This window comes from Poecilia latipinna, unplaced genomic scaffold (assembly GCF_001443285.1).
Source record: "Poecilia latipinna isolate Pla-1442-1.1 unplaced genomic scaffold, P_latipinna-1.0 Scaffold662, whole genome shotgun sequence".
Taxonomy (NCBI): Eukaryota; Metazoa; Chordata; class Actinopteri; order Cyprinodontiformes; family Poeciliidae; genus Poecilia; species Poecilia latipinna.
This window is the reverse complement of record NW_015113278.1, coordinates 107,120-133,242: the sequence shown is the minus strand read 5'-3', so window position 1 is coordinate 133,242 and position 26,123 is coordinate 107,120. Positions and strand designations below refer to the sequence as shown.

The 26,123-nt window shown below is 41.2% G+C and overlaps 1 protein-coding gene across 8 annotated transcripts; it reads right to left on the bottom strand.

The window, feature by feature from the left end:
- Window positions 1–21: 21 nt before the first annotated feature.
- Window positions 22–25,972, bottom strand: nfyc (nuclear transcription factor Y, gamma). Of its 8 annotated transcripts, none has more exons than XM_015044091.1 (11): window positions 25,855–25,972; window positions 12,803–12,912; window positions 12,641–12,712; window positions 10,122–10,235; window positions 8,553–8,648; window positions 5,974–6,150; window positions 3,157–3,225; window positions 2,677–2,835; window positions 2,387–2,491; window positions 1,865–1,921; window positions 22–1,208 (listed from the first exon to the last, which is right to left on the bottom strand). In XM_015044091.1, exons 2-11 carry the CDS (start codon window positions 12,899–12,901, stop codon window positions 1,092–1,094), a joined length of 1,065 nt encoding a protein of 354 aa, XP_014899577.1. In that variant the 5' UTR covers window positions 12,902–12,912; window positions 25,855–25,972; the 3' UTR covers window positions 22–1,091. The 8 variants fall into 8 exon arrangements, with proteins under 8 accessions (XP_014899577.1, XP_014899576.1, XP_014899573.1 ...); XM_015044090.1 differs by having other exon boundaries at window positions 22–1,211; window positions 12,641–12,709; window positions 25,855–25,971; XM_015044087.1 differs by having other exon boundaries at window positions 22–1,211; window positions 25,855–25,970.
- Between the last annotated feature and the right edge of the window lie 151 nt (window positions 25,973–26,123).

Below are 26,123 nucleotides of genomic sequence, written 5' to 3'. Positions count from 1 at the left end.
AAAAAAAAAAAAAAAAAAAAAAAAAAAAAAAATTTTAAAAAAAAAAAAAAAAAAAAAAAAAAAAAAAAAAAAAAAACGATAATGGGGAAGTTATGAGGGCAAACACTGAAAAAGTTTTATTTGCTCCAGATGGAGTCGAGACATCAAGCAGGGCAACAAGACGAAAGAGGGAAGAGCTCCTGGTAGGAGTGGACACACACACACACACACACACACACACACACACACACACACACACACACACACACACACACACACACACTACTAGCCTACACAGTTTGAAGCCCTTACAAAATAAAGCAATGCTTCATCATCAATGTGGGGGAAAAAAAACCAACAGAGTAAATAATTAAACCTTATCTGAGGTATATGGCTTCAATTCATCCAACTACTTGAAAAAACACAGAGTGAAGGGATATGTCTAGCCAAAAATACGTTACAAATACAGAGATTTTTTTCCCCCCCAGTTAACTTCCAGGTGAAAGTGACAAGGCAGCAAAACTTTCCTGTTTCTTTAAAATTCAGATATGTTACGATGGAAAGAAACCGAGGCTGCTGCTTGGTTTCCCTGCACACAAACCGACTGGGACCTCGCCAACATGTATGTGTTTTTGTTTACACTACTTATACGTCACAGTCACTTTTTCCCCCCCGTTTTACAATGACAGCATGGCTCTTGTAAACTAAGTGCATCAAATCAGCTTCTGGCCTTGAAGGTCCACTGTGGGCTGACACAGGTGACCAAATTTACATCAAACAATTCTTGCAGTCCAGAATAAATCAGGCCTTCGGTTTAATTTTTTTTTTCTTTTTCAATATGATGTCAGAGACAAAAGTACAAAAAGAAGAACTGCTCAAAGTCTGAATAAAATGCCATTTTTGATAGGAGTCTAACGGCGTCCCTTTAGTTTTCAATCCGACGAACTAAATTTATTAGAAAACGTGAGCTTTGTTGCAAATTCCCCCAGTCCCTCATTTCAAATCTGCGGTTCTTCCAAATATCATATCAGAGCGTCTCTGGTTGAAGTTGATGACGTATGCCGGCATCAGACAGGCTGGTGAGCGTTGCAGAGAGAGGCTCCGGGTTGGACTCAGTCGGTGCTGACCTGCGTGACCTGAGTGTCGGCCGTCTGGTTGGTGGACTGGATGAACATGGGCTGGGTCAGTTCCTGTCCCGCCGGCATCGTCACCTGTTGTATCTGATACAGCTGCTGTGAAAGGGAACGAGGCGGAGGGTTAAGAGCTGCCCAGATGCATCTCGGATGATTGTGCATCTTTTTTTGTCCGATTCACTGCATCGTACCCAACCCGCTTTTGGTCGAAATCTGCTGCCAAAAAGAACTCCAACAACTTTGCGTTTAACTACTCTCTAATTTTGTAAAAACTCTATACAAATTCAAAATACTCGCCTCTACAAATCATAAAAGGCAAAAAAGCCTGTTTCACAATTTTACACCATCCGAACTTTAAAATCTCAGTTAAAATCTGCAAACCTTATTCTGACAAAGATTTTCTTAAAATCACAATTTGTGGCCAGTGATTACATAAAGTTAATTTTAATGCTGTTTAACATCTAACCTATTCCAGTTATACAACCTTGCATTTAGTAAATGAGTGTGTTTATCTCTTGGTAACTCAAAGCAAGAATAAAGGTAATTGTCTCAGTTTAAATCAATGTTTTAAAAAAGTGCTTACTTTATAGAGGAAGAACTTTCTGCGCCCATCTAGACGCTCCAACTTAAAATTAAATCAAATCCTCTACCAACGCCTACTGTATCCACAAAACTCAACTTCCGTCTGGTTTTAGCCTCCACTCTCGGCTGAGGGGTGATTGAAACGTTAATTGATTTACTGGATTTATTACCTGTCCATCAGTGAACTGGTTGAATTGCTGTCCTTGCTGCACCTCAGTCTGCGTGATCTGAAAACGTCACAGAATAACTAATAAATACGCAGTAAGATTCACTTCAATCACATCTTTGATGTGTACAGTTCCAGTAATGGGTTTACAAAACACATCATCGGCATTGAAGGTTATTGATTTTGTGCTTTTATTGATGCAATTAGATAGATATCCATTTTTTCTTCTGGTCAGAAAAAGTAGAGTTAAACAAACCAACTATATCTGGGTTTAGACTGGGTTTACAAGTTCTCATGCATATTTTATTCACGCAAAATATTTGTGCATATATTTGACCCTATTTGAATTTGAAAGCCAACTAAATTCAAACTTGTGCACCTATTTCATGAAACATTTACAAAAGTTATTTTTTCAACATTATACCACCTGATAAAAAACAGGAATGGTTGAAAGGTATCAGTACAGGCCCCAAATTAATAAGACGTGCCACGTAACCATGAAGCTATTTTTTACTGAACTCGTTACCTGCTGCGTGTTTGCCAGAGTTTGAATCTGTCCCTGCACCACCTGGGCTCCAGAGACAGGCTGTGCTAGACGGATGTACTGTAGTTGGCCTGTATTTAGCTGCACCTGCAGGGAACAGCCACAAGAGGGAGACAGACTTTGGCTCAGAACAGAGGTCATTCAGACAGGAAGGACACAGCCATTTTCCTGCTCTGGACAACGCAGAGTGCTTCACGTCCAGCTGTGAAATTCAAACCAGCTACACTTCATTATCTCGCCGTCCCTTTTTCGGAGTCGGTGCAGCTTCTTACCGGGATTTGCTGGATCTCTCCTGTGTTGGTGATGATCTGCTGCATGACCTGCATGGTTTGGCCTTGCGCTTGAGCCGTCTGAGCTTGACCCTGGGCTGCGGCAGCTTGAACGATCTGCACCTGCTGGCCTTCACCCACCTGCATGGCGACGGGCGCGCTCTTGTGGAGGGGAAGAGGAGCAAACGGAAAGAGAAACAAAAACCAAACACGTTTATGAACTGCTCGCAGCGAACCACTAAAACTTCTAAAATACAATAAAAAAAAAAGAAGAAATCAAGCAAAAGAGGGAGGAAAATGAAGTGACATCTGAGGTTTTGAAGTGCTATCTTTCTGCGTCTGTCGCAGAGGCTGAGCTCATCCTGCGCTCAGCTCACACCTACAGGCCTCAGTCGGCCTAGCAGGGGCCGTTTGTGGGCGGCGGTTTCGAGAAGTGGTCTCCAAAAGTGTGATAATTGCACATATGAAAGCATGTGTGTTTACCGTGATGGGTGTGCCTTGTGATTGCACCTGCACTTGCTGTAACTGCTGCATGGTGGCACCTTGCAACATCTGATGGCCGACAGAACAGAATGAGAAAATGAGAGAAAGACACACAGTGAGAGGGGCAGCGACTGCAGCAACTCAACGCACAAAACGAAAGCGTGGGTTGGCGCGTGTATGCACAGAAAGTTTAAGGTTTCAGAATGGAAATAAAAGCCCCAAGCCAAAAAATAAACAACATTTAAGGCGTGGTTTAGGTTACGTTTCTAGAAACGAAAAAAGCAAATGTCAAAAAAATAATAATAAAATAAAAATATGAATACATAGTAAGCCAAGGGAAGCAAGAAAGCAGCTCAAATGATTTGAAATTTGAAAAAAAAGATCAATGGAGTTTGAGCAAGACTAAAGTTAGAAGTTTATTATTTTTACAAGCTCACACTTCCTTCCTATACCAGGTCTAAAATATTTCTTTTTTTTTCCTGCTAAAAACACCAAATATGCTGAATTACAGTGGATAGTTGGACAAATTCACCTCTGGTTGCTGCTTTAGGGCTGCCTTTAAGGTGATTGATCGAGAGAACAAACTATTCTGGCAAAAGGAGGTTCAGATGAGCTTCTGAAACCAGTACACCTCCAGTATACAGGATATCAGTCAGACCTCCACCAGAGCGACAAAGTTGCCGTTTTATCCTTTTTGAGTTTTTAAAATTTACCAGATGGATTTGGAGATGTTTGCATCGTTTAGGAAATCTCAGAATTAAAGGTCAGAGTCAACATTTACTAGAGCATAAAACAAACAAAGTTGTGCTAAACATGACATATGCTAATGTAAGATGATACAGTTTCAAATATAAGCAACGTAAATTACTTTGTCTTAATGGTCGTAAACATGTTACTGTGATTGCTCTCTCACACGGTGGCTAGAAAAACTATTTAAATACAGTTTTTTACTTTCTTACATCAATTTCCTTCAAAATATCTCAAGCACCTAAAAGTAGAAGGCCAAAGTTTTATGAAAACTGCACAACAAAATTCTGAGTGGTGCATCTCTAAAATATATTTGCTTTCAAAAGGAATAATAGTTAAAAGAAATTGGGCACTAAAAAAAAAAAAATCCTTTCATTGATGCTTCACAGATTACCTTTTCTTTTTTAAAAGAAAGACCTTTGTGTTATCTGCTAATGCAATTCCCGCTAAATCAACCATTGACCGAGTTTACGTCGAGCGAGATCAGAGTGTGACCAGGGACTGCAGCAGGAGCAGGACTGTGAATCACACAAGGCCTAAACTTGTATGACAGCTCAGCTAATGGCAGTCTGCTGAAGCAGCGTGAAGCAGCAACGCGACATAAAATGCAGCGACCAAACTGGAGAGAAAGAGGTACCAGGCAGAAAAAGTGTCAGGGAATGAATAATTAGAGAAACAACTGGGTGACTGGTAAACTGTTGTGTGTCGGGTGACGAGGGCAATATGAGCCAGAGGAGTGAATGTTTGCCAACGGCCTGTGAGAGACTGAGTGTGTATTGTTCTCAGTTTGGAGAAAAAAAAACAAACCGAGTTACGGTTTTTGAAGCCTCCGAGTTGATTTTCTACATTACCCAAGTATGAAGAACTTATTAACACGAGGCACCTGGTTAAAATATAAAATAGCAAAAAACATCTGCCTGATGTGACCCAAGAACGGGTTTATTATTCACCAACTGTGTAGGCTTTTAGGCAGCGTAAGGATGGAGGGTTTTCTGTGGAGGACTTTAGAGAAAGGTCGCACGCGTTTCTGCTGTTCAGTGTCAAAATATCTAAAGTAAGAACCAGCTAAATTTTGAGACATTTACAGTGCCTCGTAAGACTATTCACAGCGTTTGAACTTTCACACCTGCACCATTTTATCAGCCTCCCCTTTTAGTCTGATACCCTTAAATAAAAGGGTATCAAACTTTTATTTAAGGTCTGATTCATTAAATAAAAGCTATCAGACAGCAGTGTCAACAACTATTAGTTGTGTTGGCAGAAAGAGTTTCAGATAATGAGGAATTAAATTCCCTATAGAATTAATAAAGTATTACAGAGTTGAACTGAGTAAAGCTCAGTCTTGTTTTGAGTTTGCTGCAAGTGATGGTGACCCTCGACACACCATTTCCTCTGTGAAACATGGTGGTGGCAGTATCATGCTTTAGTGATACTGGTGTTCAGCAGAGACAGGGAAGGCGAACAGAGTTGATGGGACGATATACGACAGTACATGGAGTTCAGTTCTGGAGGAAGATCCGTTAGAGGCAGGAAACAACTAGATTGGGGCAAAGGTTCACCTTCTAGCAGAGCCATAAACATACAGCCAGAGATACAATAAACTGGTTCAGATCAAAGTGTATTCTGGAGTTAGAATGGCCCAGTTAAAGTCTAATCAAACTGAGAATATTTAGAGTGGCTTAAAAAGATGCATTCACATGCAATCTGACTGACCTTGAGACATTTAGCAATGAAAAGTGGGACAGCAGTTCAATCTCCAGTTGTGCTAGGCCGGGAGAGATGCCTGATAAAACTTGTAGCCGTAAAAGTGAATTAAGGGCTGTCCTACAAAGTACCGACTCAAGAGGATGAAGATGGACTGCACCACACTTCTCAGATTTTTATTTGCAAAAATAATTCCTCTGCCACTTTTACCATCATGCTGTAGTAATACCAATAAATTACACCAAAGTCTGAACTGTACATAGTTTCAGACACATAATCCACTGACACACTGTTGGATGGTTCTCTTGTACACGGATCAATGTGTGTGTGATGCACAAAGCTCTTCAGTCGTGGCCTTGACTGTACCTGTCCTTGCTGCGGCTGTGTGATTATGATCTGTCCAGGCTGGATGGTGGTGGCGGTCTGCGCTCCGGCCTGCTGACCCTGCTGCGTGCCTTGCACCTGCACGGCTCCGGGCTGCTGGGCCAAGGTGAAGTAGTACTGCACCGGCTCTGCAGGAGCTACTGACTGACGCATCTCCTCCTGCAAGCGTCACACATTGAATCAGTCCACTACATCTCCATGAATTATTTTTGCAAGTGTAATGCTAGAGTGGAGCAGGGCTGATAAATAACTGATGGGATGTGGCTGGGGAAGAGTAACGTAATCTGCAGGCTTCACACTGGGTGGTAATACTTCGGTAGTTTGGAGACTTTACTTGATGAATATAATCCACTTTATTATATTACTTGTAGGATGATTAACATAACTACTGACTAATGTCAGGAGCCATCCACCCTCTCTGCCCTCTTCCGGTAACATCAGAGTTTGTTTACATTCAGTTTGTTCAGCAGATTAGCGCCTCGCCCGCATGCTGGTTGAAACCGTTATTAGTTTTTAATAATTAATAAAAAGTGACCCATGCTGCCCTGTTTCATCAGTGAGTAATGAGCAGGGCTTCGTCAGGACGATGTTCCTCCACCCCCAGAAGTGTAAACACCCCTCTCCCAGCTCCATGACAACACAGCTGAGAGTGTAGGATGTTTACAAGCCTGGAGACAGTCCACTCGACAACAAATTTAAATATCTCACTTTTCCATCTGGCGCACTAGCCTGACATACAGACATCATTTGCCTGCTCCCGCATTGCATATATATACATGTCTTTAGATCCTGTTACAGACACTGAAATGATCCTGGGAGCAAGCAGACTGTTTTGCAAATAGTCAACAGCACTATGAACCACTCAGGAGCATGAATTAGTTTTATTTCTGGAGTTGGCGCTGGCCGTTTGTGGCAGTAAGAAGCTGCAAACATCCGACTGAAAGCCCTCGCTGTCAAAAGTCCAGCTTCCAGTCAAGGATGTTTACAGCGCCGCGGTGCCGACAGAGATGGCCGCTCCAGCGACTGGCTCGTCTAGATGTGAAAACCTGAATGTGTAAGCAGCAGGTGGAGCCGGTTTATGCTTGATTGCATAGGCAAACACATTTGACCCAATTGAGATCTTGTTGTGTTGCCGTCATAGCTTCAGTCAGCTAAATAAAAAAAGCAGGAAGGAAATGACATGCGCACCACATTTCCACGCTTTTCTTTACCGGGCCTCACAGGCGACTAGCTGGTGTAAAAAACAACATCGGATCTTTCTCTCTCCACTGGTGAACGCACAAAAGTTAAGAGAAACCACGTGAAAAGAACACTCTTCAGTGAGGAAGTTGCTTCAGAGGAAAGAAGACTCAGAGCTAAGCTCTAAATTGATCATGCTCCAGGGATCTTTTAACTAATCTTTTGTCAGAATGGAAATGAAAATTTTTGGAGTAGCACTTAAAGCTCTTCAAAGATATGTTGTCCAGAATACCAGAGGAAAAGTCAGTCAGAAGCTACTGTAATGTAATAAAAATCTCCAGTAAAAATGATCTGAGAATTGCTTTATATATATATATATATATATATATTAAAATATAAATAACTGATTTTATTTTTCTAAATTTACAATTGCTTTACATTCCTTTGCTATCTTTTGAGAAATACCCCTCCGCTCCACATCAGAAACTAAGTTCTAGCTGAATAAAAATCGTGTGGTCTACTTTTGGTTTTAAAATTAAGTCGAAGAAAGCAGAAAAGCTGTAACACTTAAGAAATTGCATATTTCATATGCCATGTTGAGAAATGTTTGCGGTTCATTCAGGCTACAAGAGAACGTGAAACTGTCAGTAGGTGGATGTTGAATTTGGAAATATTCGGCAGCACGTCTTTATAATATATTGTGATATCAATACTGTAAAGAATCGGTTAGAATTCAGTAATCGCCGACAAATATTTTCCAAGTGCAATAAGTTCAGTCTGCAACGTAACATCCGGCCAGGAGACGCCTACCTAACATAAACTACAGCTCTATTACACAGTGTGATCTCTCCTGTACGTAGAAATATTGACAACTTATGGCAAATTGTTTTCAAATGTAGTTATATCTTCAAATACTATAGTTCTTAAAGACAAAGCAGAAACTGTTAAAATCTGTATTGGCAGATTGGAAATTAGCTGCTGAATCTCTAGTCTTTAGACGGTGTACTTAGATGTCACGTTTTTATAAAAAGGCATGTTTATTCTTTTAATATGTTCTGATATAAGGGAAACGGAAATTAATTGGCTGCAGTAGGAATTGGTGCAAAATGATCCACAACATACAAAGTAACTTGCTGTGTTTTTTTTTTGTTTTTTTTTGTTGGAAAATCTAAAATGCAAGTTGACATTTTTAAAATCCTTCTACATTTGTTTCTAAAACGTGTGTGTTTTTCTTTAGCAGTGTGAGGTAAATCCCTCATTTATAGATAAATAAAAAATCCTTAAAAGCGCACACTGCTGTGTGACACCTGAACGTGTAATGTTTTGTTAAAAACCTCTCGGTTTTTCCTGTGACTGGGTGACAGCAGGGTGTGTGTTCCTACCTGCCGTTTAGGGGGCTTCAGGTCATCCCGGGGCACGATGTCAATCAGGAAGTCAAACTGGTCAAACTTTGTTATCGCCATAGCAATGTCGTTCCTCTGCAAAACAAGAAACACAGAAGGTCCAGTGTAATTATCCTAAATCTATATATGCATCTCCTATATATAAACATACCTCATGGTCTGAGTGCATCACTCCCAAAATAACAATGCAGTTTTCAGCAGCAGTGAAACAGTCGTTTGCTTTAAAAACTGAGGTAAAAGTAGTGTGAATATGAGTTTAAATACAAATTATTTTATTTGTATATTAATAATTAACAAAACTTAAGAAAAAAACTTATTAAAGCTTCAATTAGTAAGTGTTGGTTGTAATTGTAGCATCCGAGAACAAATGTATAACTACTGCTAGCCTACATCAGTGAGATGAACGTTCGACTTTTAGTGAATAAAGGCCAGCCAGTCACTATAACAGCCCTGCCAAAAATGTGTCCGAGATAAGTGGGAAAGAACAGGAATGACATTTTCCTCCCGGGCACATGCTCGGCTTCTGTACCCTTTCCTACATCCACAGCGGTGTGTTATCTCTGTGGAATTTTCCACAGGATATTGGCTGTCAGGACCACCCCCCCATTGTGGCCTTCCTTGTAATGCAGGCTATTTATAGTACCTTGATTAATATCTGGTAACATCAGGTCACATCTACACTTGCTCTATTGATAAGTGTTGTTATGGTGACCCAGTTGGCGTGGCCTCGCCGCACACCAGGAATCTGCATATGCGTGAGTAAATGGAGGACGTTGCTTCTTTTCCCTCAGTTAAGTCAAAGTACAATAACGGATTCATGAGTACGACCCAGCTAATGCCTCATATTCATTGTAAAATTGTATTGACATGCAAGTCTGTCACAATAGGGCAATTAATTGCATGATAAATTAAAAAGAGCTTGACAATTCCCATTCTGCTGATTAATATGGGCAACTTTGTTTACAGAGACTTCGTAATCCATTTTCTTCATGGTTTTGATTGTTCCGTTTTATTTTGGATATTTACAATATCTTCCAGTTCCAATGTTAAATGTTCTTTACAAAATTAACGTTTAATAGTCTTTGAGAAGCCAAACTTGCATTATTGTCCTGTTATCAATATATTACTTGAAAATGGTCTCTAAAAAAGCAATATTATCGTTTATCACAATAATTTATTGTCCAGTAAAAATGGTCATAATAGGCTTATTGACACAGTAGATAAGATTTTTTTGTTGTTTGGGGGTTTAATTAAATGTAAACTCTGCAGATTTATAAAAACAAAGATGTTAACCCACTTGAAAAAGATCAAAAGGTTTTGATAACAACCACAACTTTAAACGTGTTTTTCACCAAGTGAACGGAACAGAAAATATCTTCAAACAATAATCATTTATTTAAAAAAAAAAAAAGGTAAAAACATTAATTAAGAAGTAGTCAAAGGGTTAAATTTGTTCCTGGGACTAAAACTTTCAAAGCTCTGGTTATCAAGAGGAAGAGGAAGTGAAAACAGGAAAGCAGATGTCACGCCACTCAATGTGCGTCTGACCTGTAGTGTGCGCCTCTTGTTGTCCTCGGTGTGGATCCACGCTCTCAGGGTGAGCTCCGTGATAAAGATCTGAGCGGCTTTGGCAAACAGGACTGGAGCTTCGGCGCTGATCATCTGTAGAGAGGACCGTGTCACACCTGATTAAACATGCCTGTACACAGTAACATGAATAACCCCGAGTTAAGGAGGAAACACCAAATGCGCAGAGATGGAACGCTACTTCGACATACTAAAAGAGGACATCTATGTACTCCCATTAAAGCCGAGAGATATTTTCTAACAGATTGCTTCTTATTAAAAGCATGCATTTCATTTGAGTAAGTCAGTAAAATCAAACTAAGGGACATTCACATATAGCCTTAATGTAGATCATGTGCTATATTAATCACACACGCTGCATAAATGCAATAAAAGCTGCTGTGTCAGAGCAGACAGAAGGGTCTCTCCCAGATATGTTAGTGATCTGCTGATCTCTTTACTGCTTTAAGCTCCTGCTTCACTAAGAGGATAGGACGCCACTCTTGACACGGCACACTGAAAGCACACGCATGTTTTCCAAGCTTTCTACAAGGAGACCAAACTTTTTGTTACGGGAGCAAAACAATCTCACTTTCACGAGTCATGGCTGAACACAACTGAAGATGTCAGGAGATCCGATATGTCCGCCATAGCCAATAAAGTTAGAGATGACCTAAGCAGATCCGAGGAACGAGGCAATGGCATCGAGATTAGAGGACTGTAGAAACTTTTTTAGCCACTTAATGAAGTTTGTCCTTTTTATACTGCTTTGTTTCTACAGACTTTAATTCATCCATCCATCTTCTATATCCGCTTAATCCTTGCAGGGTCATGGGAGGCTGTGTCTACCTCCAGCTGTCGTCAGCAGGGCTGCACCGTATTAGGAAAATAAATACTAGCCATAGCACTGCTGAAAATTGCAATGAGGGTACTGAACATGATTACGCACATTTCTGTCTATTAACTTTCTTTGTCGTAACAAAACGTCTTCACCATTCTCTGTGAGCTCCAGCATCTGAAGTCTCCATTAGGTGTGGTCGATTAAGGTTCATTTAGCTAGCTAAAAATATCACTGGTATGAAGAGAGTTAATGTTTTGCACTTGGAATATATTGTCTTTTCAGATACTGGATTCATGCAGCCCTTTAAAAATCGCAATATTTTGATTTTAAAGGATTGTAATTTGATTATATTTGATTATTTTGGACAGTCTTTTGCTTTTAGAGGAATGCATAGCGAGAGCGCTGCAGCACAGCAGGTCAGTTCAAAACCTTTAACACCTGATGGTCACAACTTGGGAGGGGGGGAAAAAAAAACAAAAAAAAAACACCCATGACTACTTATACAGAAGAATAGGCAGCAATGGGTTTAATGATCAAGCTTTTCCGGTGCCGTTGTGGTTCATCAAGTTTGTGGAAGTTTTATGGATTTGATTAACAGAGGAAGAAAATGTAATTTTACTAAGAACTCATTTTTATTTCTGGCAGATTGATTAAAATTCAATTCAATTCAATTATTAATCCCAAAGGGAAATTAAATGATGTTGTAGCTCATTAATTTAGATTCTTCAAAGAGTTATTGAAGATGGTGATGGCTGTTGGCAGGAATGATCTCTTGCAGCAGTCTGTATTACAGTGAATCTGAGGAAGCCTCTGACTGAAGATACTCTCTTTTCTCAAAACAGTCTCATGTAGGGGGATGGTCAGGGTTGTCTATAGCTTTCTTGAATTTATGAGGATTCCTTCTTTGCATAATAAAATGACGAAAGTTTTGGACAACAATAACTGGTGCATCTGTAGTGTCTTGGTTATGGGAGATTATGATGTGACAAACCCATCAGATGGAAATCTACCAAGTCATATTTATGTTTCCATCTGTGGTAGCAATGCAAGCAGAGAAACTGTCCTTTAATATTTGTTCTTCTCTAGTAACCTACACACCCATAGAGACCCCTGAGGGTTGTTTGGTCCAGTTGTACTATAGTTTTGAGTGGATTGGTTAACCCTAAAGATGATTTAGTATCACATTTTATCTCATTCAAAAACAATTTGTTAAAAGTGCAATCTGTCTGTTATAATCCCATATACTCTTGGAGGCTTTTTAAGCTTATGAAGAATCTGTCCTAATGGCAAAAAGTGTCGAAGCTGGATGGTTTGGCAGATCATATAAATGAAATACACAGGATATTTCACATTTAATGAATTGGTGGCATAGTTTAATGAATGTATTTTGTGTGTCTAGAAAAACAAATGAATAAAAATGTTTAATTCTGTTTTATTCTTTGTGTTGTTGCATAGCTGTTTGTCTCCATCTGTGAAAAGTGCTACATAAATAAACTTTACTTAGGTACTTAATGCTATGTTTTCAAAAGGGTTATAATAGCATTTACACAACATATATTATAGTTTCATTAAATCCCTTCAAAGTCCAGTAACTGTAACAAACTCCTGCAAATTATAGTTATTCCCTCCAAAGAGCTCATCACTTAGCTTCTCCTGTTACCTTGACATCCTCATCCAGCTTCATGATTTTCTTGATTCGAGCCAGGGGAAGCTCCTGCACACGGAAATCCTTCTGGAGAAAAACCAAATTACTTGGTTATTACGCATTGCAGAAGCAGTCGACAACATAAGATGTGTAAGTCTGTAAGCAGCTTCAGCGTACTATGGTCAAGTTCCTGATCTCCTCCATGACTCGAGGCCAAAAGGACTGCAGGGTCTGCTGAGCATCGCAGGGTCCAGCTCCAAACGCATCTCCCGACATCTTCTAATCGGCTGCGTAGAGGGAAGAGGAGACTGATTTGAGTCAAATCACCACTGAGGTTAAGAAACACTAACAATATGAGAAAAACAAATGGTGACGACAGATAAAGGACAAGACATGCCAGTCCAAACCAGGATTGAGCTGCCAAGAGCTCTCAGACTTTGTCAACACATCATATCTTATCACAACCTGTAATTACAACATATTGAAATCAAAAGAGAGCCGCAACAGGCTCCTATTCTTGTGGTTTTAAGATGGTGACATGATAAATGATAAAGAAAAAATAAAAACACAAGCAGAGCAGCTGCGCGTATCCAGACTGTCAATGGCTCTTTCAACTTCGCCACTCAACTGAAGCTCCTCAACAAACACGAACATTTCATGTGCAATTAAATGCAGCTTGTGACCTCAGCAGCAGGGATGACGCTAAACCTCTGATGTAAGAGCGTTTGGGGGATAGAAAAATCTCTTCATGACAAAAAGGAGCAATTTAAACAAATCCAGAGAGGAGAAATTCATGATTCAGCCTCCCGCAGAAAGAAAGTCTTGAAAACGGGTCGGCCAGTTTGAAAGAGGATCCAGCAGGTTACTATGGCATGCCAGGAATCTGGTTTGGGAATACTGGCCTGCCTGTCTGAGCTTGTAGAGCTTAGTGCGCGTTGATCAGAGACACTCTCCCTTTTCTCTTTAACTTTATGAAAAGACTCGGCTCAGGGGGAGAAATCATGGAAATGAAGAGACGATTATGGAGGCATTTAGAGGTGCATTAGAGTCTACAGGGGAGAAAAGGCGTCCTGTCAAGTTCAGTATTAATCCAGCATTAAAGACAAAGTGCCAGCAGCAGCTTTAACTAAGGGAGGTGAGAGACAGACAGGGCCACAGATGAAATGCTGCGCAAGCAAGCGTTGTGGGTCAAATGAGACGGAAAGCGGGACAAATCGGGAAAGACAGGGGGATGTGACGCAACAAAGGGAAGCCTGCGCTAGGCGTGGGGGATACAACGATATTAGATCGTGAAGGATTACAATACATCAGCAATCTACCAAAGCAGAGAGATCGTGATATTTACTACGAGGCATTTTTATTAGCATTACCATTTTAAAATTTTATTCATTTTGGGTTATTTGACAGATAGATCTATGCAGATGGAGATAAGGTAAAGCAGACATATTTAAACCATCAAAGATCAACAAGTCTTAAACACGAGAGCATTTTGACGTTTGAAGACGTTTTTTTATTCTCACTTCTTGCAAAAAGAAACAAGAGAGCCGTCTGCTGCCCCCAACTGCTTCAGTGGCCAGCTTAGTTTTTGGAAGCATCAGCAAGTTAAATTTAATATGTTGAATTAGAGACATAAATTACAGAAAATACATCAATTCAATGGCTATACAAGGTAAATTAATAGTTAATTATAACTTAAGCTGATGTTTTTCAGAAGAAGTCGTGTACTTTTACACCCTGGTTAAGCAACATCAACGCCCTCATGCAGCAAGACTGATGGCGGGTTTTTACCCCCGAAGCTCCTATTTTCAAGTCGAAACCTGTTAAATGTAAACTTTCTTTTGAACAAGTAGAGGATTATGTAACATGTACTTGACTTATCATACAGAACACCGGATTCAGCAGAAAATAATTTATTCTATTGACAAAAAAAATATGGAGAAAGAAATGAATGAAGAAACGAACAAATCCGAAATGGCACTTCATGAAATCCGATACAAAATGTGGGATATATTTGAGACATCACAAAAAATCTTGTTTTGCAAAGTAAACATTTAGCTGAATGTCTGCGCTCTTCACTGGTCTGCTTTGACTAATTAGTTGCCTAATTATAAAAAATATATAGTTATTTAAGGAAATTAGTATGTTCCCTAGTGAATACAGCAGATTACAACTTACTTCAGCCCTTCCAAATACACTGCACGGGACCTCAACTTATTCAAAATTAACTTGCAAAAATCCTCTTTGCTAGTAAAAGCACAACAGTCTCAATGCACTTACCACATTTGGCCTAACATAGGCTCGCTACATTTTTATTGCTGGCCAACAAACATGAGTGACTCTATTCCTGGTCCAGCAAACAGGATACGATACAAAATCCACCCTTTCAAACACTCAGTGACCTGAGTTCTGCATCAGCTTCTTTCTTCATGCTTACCTAAGAGCAGCTGTAAATATTTTACACTAATATGCCACTGATTGAAAACGTGGGCCCTTCAGCTGGTTGATTTCTGACAGGAGAGATGAGTCCCTCTGGCAGTCGTACAGGTTACTGAATAATACAGAAGAAGCATTGCTGCATCCTGCTCTGTCATTCAGTTTTTCAACAGACAGTAGCCTAAATCAATACGACAGAACGGCGGGTGAGGGGGGGGGAGGGTTTATATAAATCAATCGGGCCGCTTGAAGCTATGCAAGCCAGGCTAGTGATTGACCTTGACAGTGTCTCCTCTTCCCTCGCTGACGCTCTAGTGTCCAGTTGCATTTCAAGGTTGATTGAAGACCCGCAGTCTCCAGAACAATCCCAGCATTCCACGGGACAAGGGTGACTAATGGGAATTGTAGTTTTATTTTGCGATCACGCTCACAACAGGTGAACGGACTGACCTCCAAAGGTTCTTTGCGCCGCCGGTAGCAGCACTCGATATGGTGATTACGTTGGTAAATAACACATTCTTGTGTTTTTGCACATGTACAGCCTGTCAGCTTGTGTGGCTTTCTCCAGCTGGTAGCCTGATAAGGAACAATAATTAGGCTATTTGTTTAACCTTAAAGACGGCCATCAGGCTGCCAACCATGATAACGCCGCACCACTAAACGCACGTCTTCCCAGTTGGCTTTTCTGTCCTCTTTAATCTGCAGATCCTCTAAAGTTCTCTTTTAAAAACTTCAAGAGTAGAACATGAACTAAAAAGCACCAAGAAGCGCCCTCCCCCGACCTTTTTCCAACTCTATAACCTTCAATGTAAATAAACAACCACACACTAACCACAGCAGCAGGAGGGCAAAGTCAAGTCAACATGCGAGAAGAGAGGAGAAGGCAAGTGTGACGAGAGGCAGGCTAAAACGTGAGAGAAAGAGGAGCAGAGCAAAGTATCAACATGCCCTTTTAGCATTTAGCTTTTCTAGTTAGTGCATTCTTCCTGCAGTAAACGATTATTAACATGATTTTCAAATGCTTTGCATCAATGGAAATTTCACATGGGAGCCAGTGTGTCATACATCAGTAGTTACAAATAGGTCGGAGGTTGATGCAAACAGCTACAGGAAAAGAAAATATTTTCTTTCCAGCAATTAGCACTTTAAATTTAAGGGTTTTTTTGTTTTTTGTTTTTTCTCCCCCAAAGTAGAAGTGAACCGATCTAAATTTTCCTTGCACATACAGATTTCCGGTTTCTCGAATGTCTGAGAAACCGTTTAGAGTTCTTAAGAACTCTAAACACATTTAAGTGAAAATGTGTATAGGGGTTTTGTGGCTCAGTGGTGGTGCAGGCGCACCATATATGGAGGCGATAGTTCTTGACACAGCTGTCCCGAGTTCAATTCCTGCCCCCTGTGTGTTTTTCCCCATGAGCATTTTCAAAATGCTGAGGATGATAAAGTACAAGAACCGATATCATCGTTCCAATATTAAGCCATAGGATCGCAATTACAAGTTTACAAGAGCTTTTTAATGAATCAGAAGAAAAAACTATTTTAATTTTACTAGTATCTGATCTGCCAATCACAGAGTCTATAAAGCAATCTTCTGTCGATTGATTGATGACTCCAGTATTACTTGGATGGAAGCTTGTATTACAGAAATGACAAAGCTTATTAATCACAGTCACTCATCCCCTTATATTGCCACAGAAAATCACCCGTAGAGAAATTTTTCAGCACATTTAACTTATTTTAAACTTCTCCCTCTAGACGCGCCGCCATGATTCCACTGCACCGGAACATCTGCACTGCTTTGTTCTAGGCTGCTACCGTATGCTATATTAGGACAGAAAATGCTGAACTCTTCCCTGCAGTGCTGTTGTCCTTCTGCAGGTCACAGGGAGAGGAAAAATGACTGTTTGGTTTCCTGAAAAGCAGAGCTTTCCTGAGTTTTTGAGTGCAAAACGTTTGTCCCGTTGCAAACTTTGTCCGACGCAGCAACTTGATCTTCCTCCCTTGTGTCTTCCAGATCTCTACTCCCATTTCTTCTCTGGCGCGCCTCGACCCGCGGCTAAGTGTTCCTCGCTTCCTCCGTCTTATTTTCTTTCACCTGATCGCCCTCCGCCATCCTCTCAGAGAAAGTCAATGCTGCTCTGCTTGCAGCAGCTGAATCAGCGCCAACGTTGGTCTTCCAGCCCCAGTACCTGCATCCCTCCGCAACCTCGTTTCTCTTTTTACTCTCGCTTTCTGGAACTTCCCTTTAAGAGGCAGCTCATGGGAAAGTTGTCGACTCACTTCAAACCTGACATCTCAATGTTTTAAATGAAACTTTAAGCCCAGTCAAATAAACCTCACAAGACGGTTGGTTGGGCAGAGAAAACATGAAGTTCTGCTACATTTCATCATTTTGAAGCAGATAAATTGTGTATTTTCTGTGATGTAGAAATTTCTGCATTTCACTTCTTGCGGCATGACGACAAACAACTAGGAGGCCGACTTAAAGAAAGTCACGGCCTCCATATACACTTAGTCTTTGCTTAACATACAATGAAAAGGTAAAATCAGCAGTCTGTGGTTTTGAAGCTCTAAAGGTAGAATTAAATTATGTCAGAATGTGATAAATATCTGATGATTTTAACACCATAAAACCCAACACTGAAAAGCAGAGGCCTTCTTTTTTAAAAGTATAATATGTAGCACCGGCTTTCTATTTTCTTGGTTACGACTTGTCCAATCTAATTTTGATTGATTCAGATTATTTGCTTCCCAAAGACTAAACTCCATACAATTTTTAAAAAAATGTTTGGTGTTCGATGACAGAGGTAGCAGATTTGAAAATAAAGCAATTACTAAACAATTCACATTTATGCAGCAAAACATATCTAAACTGCTACTAAACTCCAACTTGTTAGAAATTATTAAATTCAAAATAGTTTGGATGATGCAAAGAGCAAATTCTTTTGGTACATTTTAGTTTTTGACCAGTCTAGCTGGTCAAGGAAAATCCCCGTTCTAAAACTGATTGGTGCATTTCTGATAAGTTTAGATTCTCTCAAAGGAAAACTCACTGAAGCTCTGGACGGTTTCTCTTCTTGGAAAGAAGAGAAACCGTAAGGTGATCAAACGCAAGTTATCAAAGAGTAAATATAAAGCCGCCACAATAACAGAGCGCTGCCCATTTTACTGTAAATGATTAAATCACATGAAAGACATTTTCTCTCTAATGTGACGCCGCCTCCTGTGGGATTACAGCTCTGCTGGCACGTCTTGACCAAGAGGTTAAATCCTAACAAACCGATGAAGACGAAGCAGGTTTACGAAAAGATGAAGCTTTAACTAGCTAACTTGCTAAGCAGAAACAAATACAACTGTGTTTTATGTTGCAGTTTAGCTGAGAAACAACCTAATGTTTTATAAGACAGCTTTACTCTGATGAATGAAGCACAGTGTAAATATCGAGTGTCAAGCTGACATTTATTTTGAAGCATAGCCCTGAATAAAGGAGGGTTGAGCATGCAAACTATGAACCATCAAAGCACTTCCACTTATGCACCCTCTCCCCCTCCCCCCCTCCCCCGACAACCACCACCACAAACAGCACACAAAAGAAAACTGGCATAGGTACAACCAGCAGGGTAAATAATCTACCTGGTCAGAAAAAACAGAAAAACAAAAACAAGAAGTTTTCAGCCAGGAATTACAGATTAACGACTCGTATACTGATGCAAATGTTTGTTGATTACACAAAAAAAAAGAAAAAAAGAAGAGTTAGGGTATTAATGATGAACACGTTCAATGTCCATCAACCTGATCCATTCGACCTCTTCTGATCAAACTAGCTGACCGAACGGCCCTGCAAACTTTGCCCTTGGTTCTGCTTCATGCGAACTCCAGGAAGTGCTAGTCAGTGATCTCCCAAGGTCATTCACCAGAGGAGCGAGAGAAACCAGAGAGGGAGGAGGGAGAAAAGGGAGATGAAATGGAGAAAGGGGGGGCGGAAAAAAGGACAGGTTTTCCAACTTTCGCTGCAGTAGCTTAGTGACCCCAGCGGTTCAGGCTTTCCACTTTCTAAGAAGCTTAATGAAAACATAGCATACCGCACGCATTAGCTGCATTTGGCGTTTCTCTGTGAATTTCACTACTATGTCTACCGCTCGCTTGCAGACAGAGATACCGCAGGAGTCCGTCTCACATTCCAGTGACCTTCATCCAATCGCTAGGCCTGGTCTCTGGCATTGAAGAAGGCAGGGCTTAACGTACCTCCATGCAACAAACCCACACACCGTCTTTAGTGATGGTGTACACATGGACAGGGCAAGGGCAAAAGAGTGCTGTAAGGTTGCAGCGGCCGTGGCCATCTTAACGTTTCGTTAATGAGGTTTGTTTGGGTTTTTTCTGCACTCTGTAGGCCTGTAGTTTAGTGTAGGCCTACAAACAATATTCAAATCTTATTCAGACCGCAGCCAACCCTGGGATTTGGCAATAAGGGCTCCAACTTAAGAGTTATTTTTAGTCTGCCTCTCTCAATCTCTCACGGCCCCCCACCCCGACAGGACTCCGTTTTGTCAAAGGCACCAATGGGGAACTTTGAATCCAAGAGCACAAGAGGAGGCAAGACAGAGTCGGAGACGAGTGAGAGAAGACGCATCCTCCGAAGACTCCATCAGAAAGGATCAGATCAAACCATTAGCCTGCTTCGCCCCTGAAGCTGACAAGCTGACAGTCTGTCCCATCTGTGTGTCTGGCACTGTCGGGGAGGGGGGCCCGGGGGTCCTGAGGTCACTGTGACCAGCTGCACCTCCACCCCTGGGGACCTCTCACAATGTGACAACACTGAGAGGTGTCCAGCTAGAGTAGAGTTTTGCCAATCAATTGGCAACAGATCAGAATTGGAGGATTTTCTGAAAAATCGGAATTTCTCCCGAATATTAAACAAAAGCAACAGCATGATCCAATGCACTTTTTTTTTTTAGTTTAATAAAAACAAAATCTGATACAAGATAAAAGATGAGGGAAATGTGATGCATAAATTGGAAATAATCCTGAAATTCTCCCAATTTTGAGTTGGATTCAACTCCAACTTAAAGCAAACCTAATCTCCTTGAAGATGCCTTCTTTGCAGCAGCACAGTCTGGCAATAACAAGTTAACAAGAAGGTCAGAGTGAGAAAGCAAAGCAGCACTTTAGTGGGCACCCTCAATATCAGCGCCAATAAGACAGAGAAGTCCATCTGAACACTAAGTCCGATTTTGGCAGCAGCAACTCTTCCGTTCAGTCAATATCAGGACACAGAGTGCATGTTTGTGTACACAGCGGCTCAAAGTCAAAGCTAGTGATGCGCAAAGATGACAACATTTCACTTATTAAAATGATTTAAATTACTCCAACCTGAGATAATTTAGTAAAACCATCAGTGGTGCAGCAAAGTGACAGCTGAAGGGCATGGATGAGAACCATAATACTAATCTAGGAAATCAGGAGAGGGAGGGAGGGGGGGCTGAGGACAGCTGTAAAGGACAGACTCACTCTCTTCCCTGCAGAGTGATGGAGACAGACTAAAGTCACTTAAGATAAAGAATTTACTGAGAAACTTAAAGCAACTTCAGCTGACAGATCTCTCTCTGTGAGCATGTTAGCCTGTAAGACTAGGACTTACCCCCGTGCCCTTCATGGTGAACAGCCTGGCCTGTTGGAGTGCAGCAGAAGAGATGGAAACAGATAGCCCAGCTCAAGTCTCCTTGAGGGGAGCAGCACCGAGCGCGAGGCTGACAGAAAAACTCTCTCATGCTCCTCCACTTCCTGCAGCTCCCTGATCGTATCAGCAGACAAAAGGCACTCTGGCTCCACGGGACAGCTTTGAAAAGCTCTAAACCCGGACACAGAGTAAGGAGCAAGAACCCCCTCTGTGTCTCCTCCCCCTCCCCCTTTTCTTTTACACATTGCTCCGTCTCCTTCAGCGGTCCCCAAGGTCCTTCTAAACATCTCTAATTCTCTTCTTACCAAGTCTCCTCAACTTGCTGACCATCTCCTCCCACCGCCCCCCCCCTCTTCCTCTGTCTTTGTTCTTTTTAACCTTTCTCCCTCAGTTTGGTCAGTGACCCATGAGTTTGTCTTTGAGCTGACCCCACCGGCTCGGTCCAGAAAAAGGACGAAAAGAAAACAGAAAAGCGCCGCGGCGGCACGCAAACAGTAGAGCGGCACTTCTGACACACAGGCAAAAATCTCCAGCCTCCTTCCCCTTTAACATTCAAGCGTAATCAATCTAGCATGCTACATGACACTCAAGCCCCGCCCCCAACGCTGCTCCCACCTCATTCTGGTGAAATCGACCAATGGGAGGGCCGGGTGCTCACACGCTATTGGTCGGTGCGTGCACCCATCAGCTGTGACACGTACCCCCTCCCGCTCCACTGCTTTTCTCTGCCCAACCCCCTTTCACTGACAGCCAACTTCCTGCTCTAAGTTACCTTGAGCTGCAGGATAGGGGTCAGGGAAAAGAAAAGAGGAAGAGAGAGTGTAGCTGAGCGACGGTGGAAAACAGCAAATAAAGTTGCGGGAAACTCCTCGGGGAGTGTGTGAGGGTGTGTGTCGTGGCCGCTTGCCTTGGCATCGTCTTGTCCCTGGCGGTCTCCGTCCCTCCAGCTGCTAGTCGGATGAGAAAGGCTTCACAGGCTGCTCTCTGACAACTGCTTTCTGCTTATTTACAATGTCAAACTAAATGTCTCCGTCAGCCCCGCCTCCGGTCCGACGTTACAGGTCGGCACGTCGATGATGCAGGCGGCCGAGCTCGCCCCTCATTGGCCGAGAGAAATGCCAGAACTGATGCCGCATGTTGCATCCACATGATTTAAAGTACAAAAGCATACTAAACCAGCCTCCCCGTCTCATGCGTGTACACATGCTCACATGCACATCCACACAAATGCACATTTTGTCCTTGCCTTCTCATTTATCCTTGCTCAGAGGCGCAGGTACATACTGCAATCGTTTACCCTAAAACCAGTGTATTTGTGGTAATGACATGCACTGATGATAATATATAAAAGAATATTTGTCTACGTGGATGAAGACCCATACAGTAATTTTATCAACGGAAAAGATTTTCTCTAAAACCGATCATTTAAGGAGCTTTGCACAAAAAGTCCTGGAGTTAAATCAGCTGACTAGACAGCAGTTGTGGGAGATGGAGGGGATAAGGCAGAATATGATTCTCGTTCTATTTGTGGTTAAACAAGACTCAAAAGATATGGGTGAAACCCTGTAAACAAAGACATTATTGTTTTGACCCCAAAAACCTTTGCCCACGGCAACTTCCACAATTAAAACGTCATCAGAAAAGCCACATCAGCAATGTCACACACAATGCCCTTTTTGCTAAACAATCACTGCTTTGATGTGTAAACTTTCTATGGAGAGGACTTAACTTTGATGTGCCAACGCAGGGTATTCCTGTTCATGTGCACAACTAATAATGAATTTTGAAACCACCAATGAGATAAGTCATATGTAAACTTGAGAGAGAGAGAGAGATGTCAGACAGTAAAGTTTTGGGAAGCAGTAACTGCAAATCCAGACAGAAATGTGAAGCACAGAAAGGTGAGGATAGAGAAAAAAGAAAGCTAAAAAGCTAACCTGTCCCATCAATGAACAGCCTGGGGGGGAGGGGAACCGGAAGGATGGAGAAGGACAGAGAGGAGAGCTGCTATGGGATGGGAGGGGTAGAACAAGTGGAGGGAGGGAGAGGGAACAAGATAGAAACTCAAGAGACACAAAGCTAAATGTTCCCTTTTCTATTTTTGCAGGGAACATGGGGACTGGAACAGGTACTGCAGGCATCAGGTTAATGATTGCATCGGAGCTGCATAAAGATCAATCTCTCCCAACCGTGGACGACATGCTACAGCGCTTTTCAGCTGAGCCGAGCGCTTGGGCTACCCAAAAGTAATGACACCTAACAAGGTCACCGTACCAACGAAACCTTCCCATGACCCATTCTGCCCGTAGCATGGCCGTGTTTGCTTTCGCTGACTCTGTTTAGAGATAAACATGTGCCAGCCAGACGTTAGGTTTCATAAACACGCAGAACCCTCAGGGTGTCGAGGCAAGCCATGCGTTCACCACAAACGTACAAACACAGAACCACCTGCAGAATCAAATGGTTAGCAGGCTGATTTGCTCAAAGGTTATTCGCATCAAGAGATATACATCCTGTCATTTTAAATGTAAAGTGAGTGTTTGGATTAAATAGGCAGTGGCTTGCACACGTAATCATTTTGTCACGTTACAACCACAACCTTCAAAAAAAAAAAAAAAAAAAAAATTAATGTTTTTTTTGGACAGATCAACACAAACTAGCACATAAATGTTATGTGAAAGAAAAACGAGTCATGGTATTCAAAACTTTTTTTGCAAATGAAAAGTGTTAAATTTGGAATGCATTTGTATGTGCCTTTTATTGTAGCACCTTTACACAAAATCCAGTGCCACAAATTGTTTTCAGAAGTATCCTAATGAGAAAATATACTCTCACAATGTGCAGTTTAAACTTAGTACAAGCTCAAATGCTTTTTATGGTAAAACAATTAGAGGGAAACTATTTAAATGTGATAAAATTGCTGAAAATTAGGATAATGTTTTCAAATGACTCTTTATTTGCTATTAAAAACTGTCCCTACTACTCTGTGATCACTAGCATCTCCTCTACTAAAGGAATACTCCCAGTGTGAGCAATATAGGAAGTTAGTACATTCAAATATTGTGGGATAACACAACAGCAACTATTTATCATACAGTCCACAAATCTGGATTTTATGGACAAGTGGCAAGAAGAAAGCCAGTTTTGAAAGAAAAGCACAAAAAAAATTACCTTTGCACTTTGACACAGCTAGCATCTGCGAGAAAGCACTCTGGTCAAATCAGACCAGAATTTTACTAACGCCCTGAATACCCCATCTCTGTTATGGAACACAGTGGCGGCTGCACAATGCTGTGGGGAAAGTCGGGATACTTCTCCTCGAGAAGGACAGAGAAGGTAATCAGAGATGATGTGAGGATGCATGAAACTGAATACAAAGAAAACCTGAAAGAAAACGCGCTAGAGGCTGCAGACAGGTATGTCGACACACCCCGCAAGACTTGCAGCTGTAATGGCAACAAAAGGTAGTTTTACTTGATTCGGAGGCGGTGGGGGGGATGAATATGCATGGGTGCCACCGTTCATAATAGTTATTTGAAGAAAAAAAGGAATGAAAATATGTTTTATTTCCCTTCCATTTTTACGCTCTAAGCTTAACAATGTAGTAGTCTGTCTTTCTCTGGAGTCTAGTACATGAAATCCCAAGTAAATAAGCTGACATTTGTTGTGCAAAGGGTATGGACTCCTTCACAAGCACAATAGAAATAGGAAACCAGCTCCTAGGTAAGATAAGTTTGTGGGAAAGTCTGCAGGACTGAAGAAGGTTTTCTGAACAATGCCAATGGAATCTATAGAAACTCTAGTTCTTTAGATCTATGGGGAACATTCACAGCAATCCCAAAACAGGCGTCACTTTCATCAAATCCACAAAATTCAGCATAAAACTGCTACATAAAAGAGCAGTAAAAAAAAAAAGTAAACTAATTTGTTCAGTGAAAAATAACCAGAAAATATCACACACAACACAATTTTTTGACAATCTGATTTCAGTTTTTTGTATTAGTACTTCAACTTTGTTATATCCTAAAGGATGGATATGCTAGCTGTTGGGTTTTAGAAATATTTACTGTATCAAGGCGTTGTTCATGTAATACTGTATCCTAGTTTACACTGAGACAAAATATTACATTGTTCCTCCAGCTGCAACAATGTATTATGAGAGGTAAAAGCAAAATCAAGGTTGTTGACTTGGCACATTAGCATGAAACGTGCACATTTTTTTGTTATCAATTAAGAAATAAGTTTCAAAAATAAATGCTACTTAAGATGACCAAAAGAAGAAAACAAGGCCTATTGTATAAGCATATTGAATATGCTTTAATTTGATACACTATCTGAATGCTGTGTACATTTTTAGCATCAATGACACTGAGAACAATGCTACATCAGCACACAGGAGTAGTAAGCATGGTGTTCTTTACGCTCGCAGTTTGATTCCAAAAATATCAAATCAAAGTGCGGTGTTTAACTTGGCCAACTTAAACGCTAAACACCAACTACTCCAGGGTACGTTTTCCGCTAGTGGTTAACCCTCGGGTGGTCAATTTAGGTGATATTGTACAATATATTACTGAAGTTTACGTTAGCTTGCTGGAGATGTTCACTGATTGGTTGTACTGCACAAATATCTATTCGCCGACTGTGCGATTATAGTCACTAATTACGAACGACTCCTGCCACCATATGAAAGTTTGCAAAGCTTGGAAGAAACAGCCTAACCAATAAAGACAACGTTTGGATCTGTCCTTCAGACCAATCAAACCTCGGACTAGATTCCACCAATCAAGGTTTTTAAGGCTAAGTTCGTTCTGCAACTGACGCCATTCGAGCTCTCCTTGAGCTGGCCACTGCGTTCATTAATCCCTGTTGCGAGAACCAAAATGGCGCACACCGAACACCAGTTTCATGACCGCCCGTGATCCTTTGAGCGGGCCACCAATAAGCGCCTCAGAGAGCGGGGAGGGAAATGGCGCCTGTGTTCATCTTCCAAAACAATCGTCTATTGGTCAAGAACAGCAAATGAAATTAAGCCAAGTAATTGCCCCCACTTTCGAACATCATAGACAGCTTTCGTGATAGCACTACACACGTAAATTTATTTCAGGTTCTTACTCACTTTCTTTTACGGGTTCGTTCGAAGTGAAGTCCGGCTCAGCGTATTATTTATTTTATTTAGCTAGCAAAGGGAAACAAGATGGCTGCTGACTCGAACCGGAAAGACATTTACGCGATGACGTAGGAGCTGCGTACAAAAAGACCGGCTGAGTTCAATAAGAGTTGTTCACATCATCTGTAACGCCTACAAAAATTAAAACTATCTTTTGAATTCTTATTTCTTCAAGGTGGTTTTATAAGAAAAAGAATATTCATCGAGATATAAAATAA

Excerpts from the sequence above, each read along its gene's own strand:
- nfyc (XM_015044087.1), bottom strand. The coding sequence starts at position 12,901 with ATGTCGGGAGATGCGTTTGGAGCTGGACCCTGCGATGCTCAGCAGACC. Across the intron at positions 12,713-12,802 it reads AGATCAGGAACTTGACCATA|AAGGATTTCCGTGTGCAGGA; the intron begins GTACGCTGAAGC and ends GTTTTTCTCCAG. Across the intron at positions 3,226-5,973 it reads CACAGCCGCAGCAAGGACAG|ATGTTGCAAGGTGCCACCAT; the intron begins GTACAGTCAAGG and ends GTCGGCCATCAG.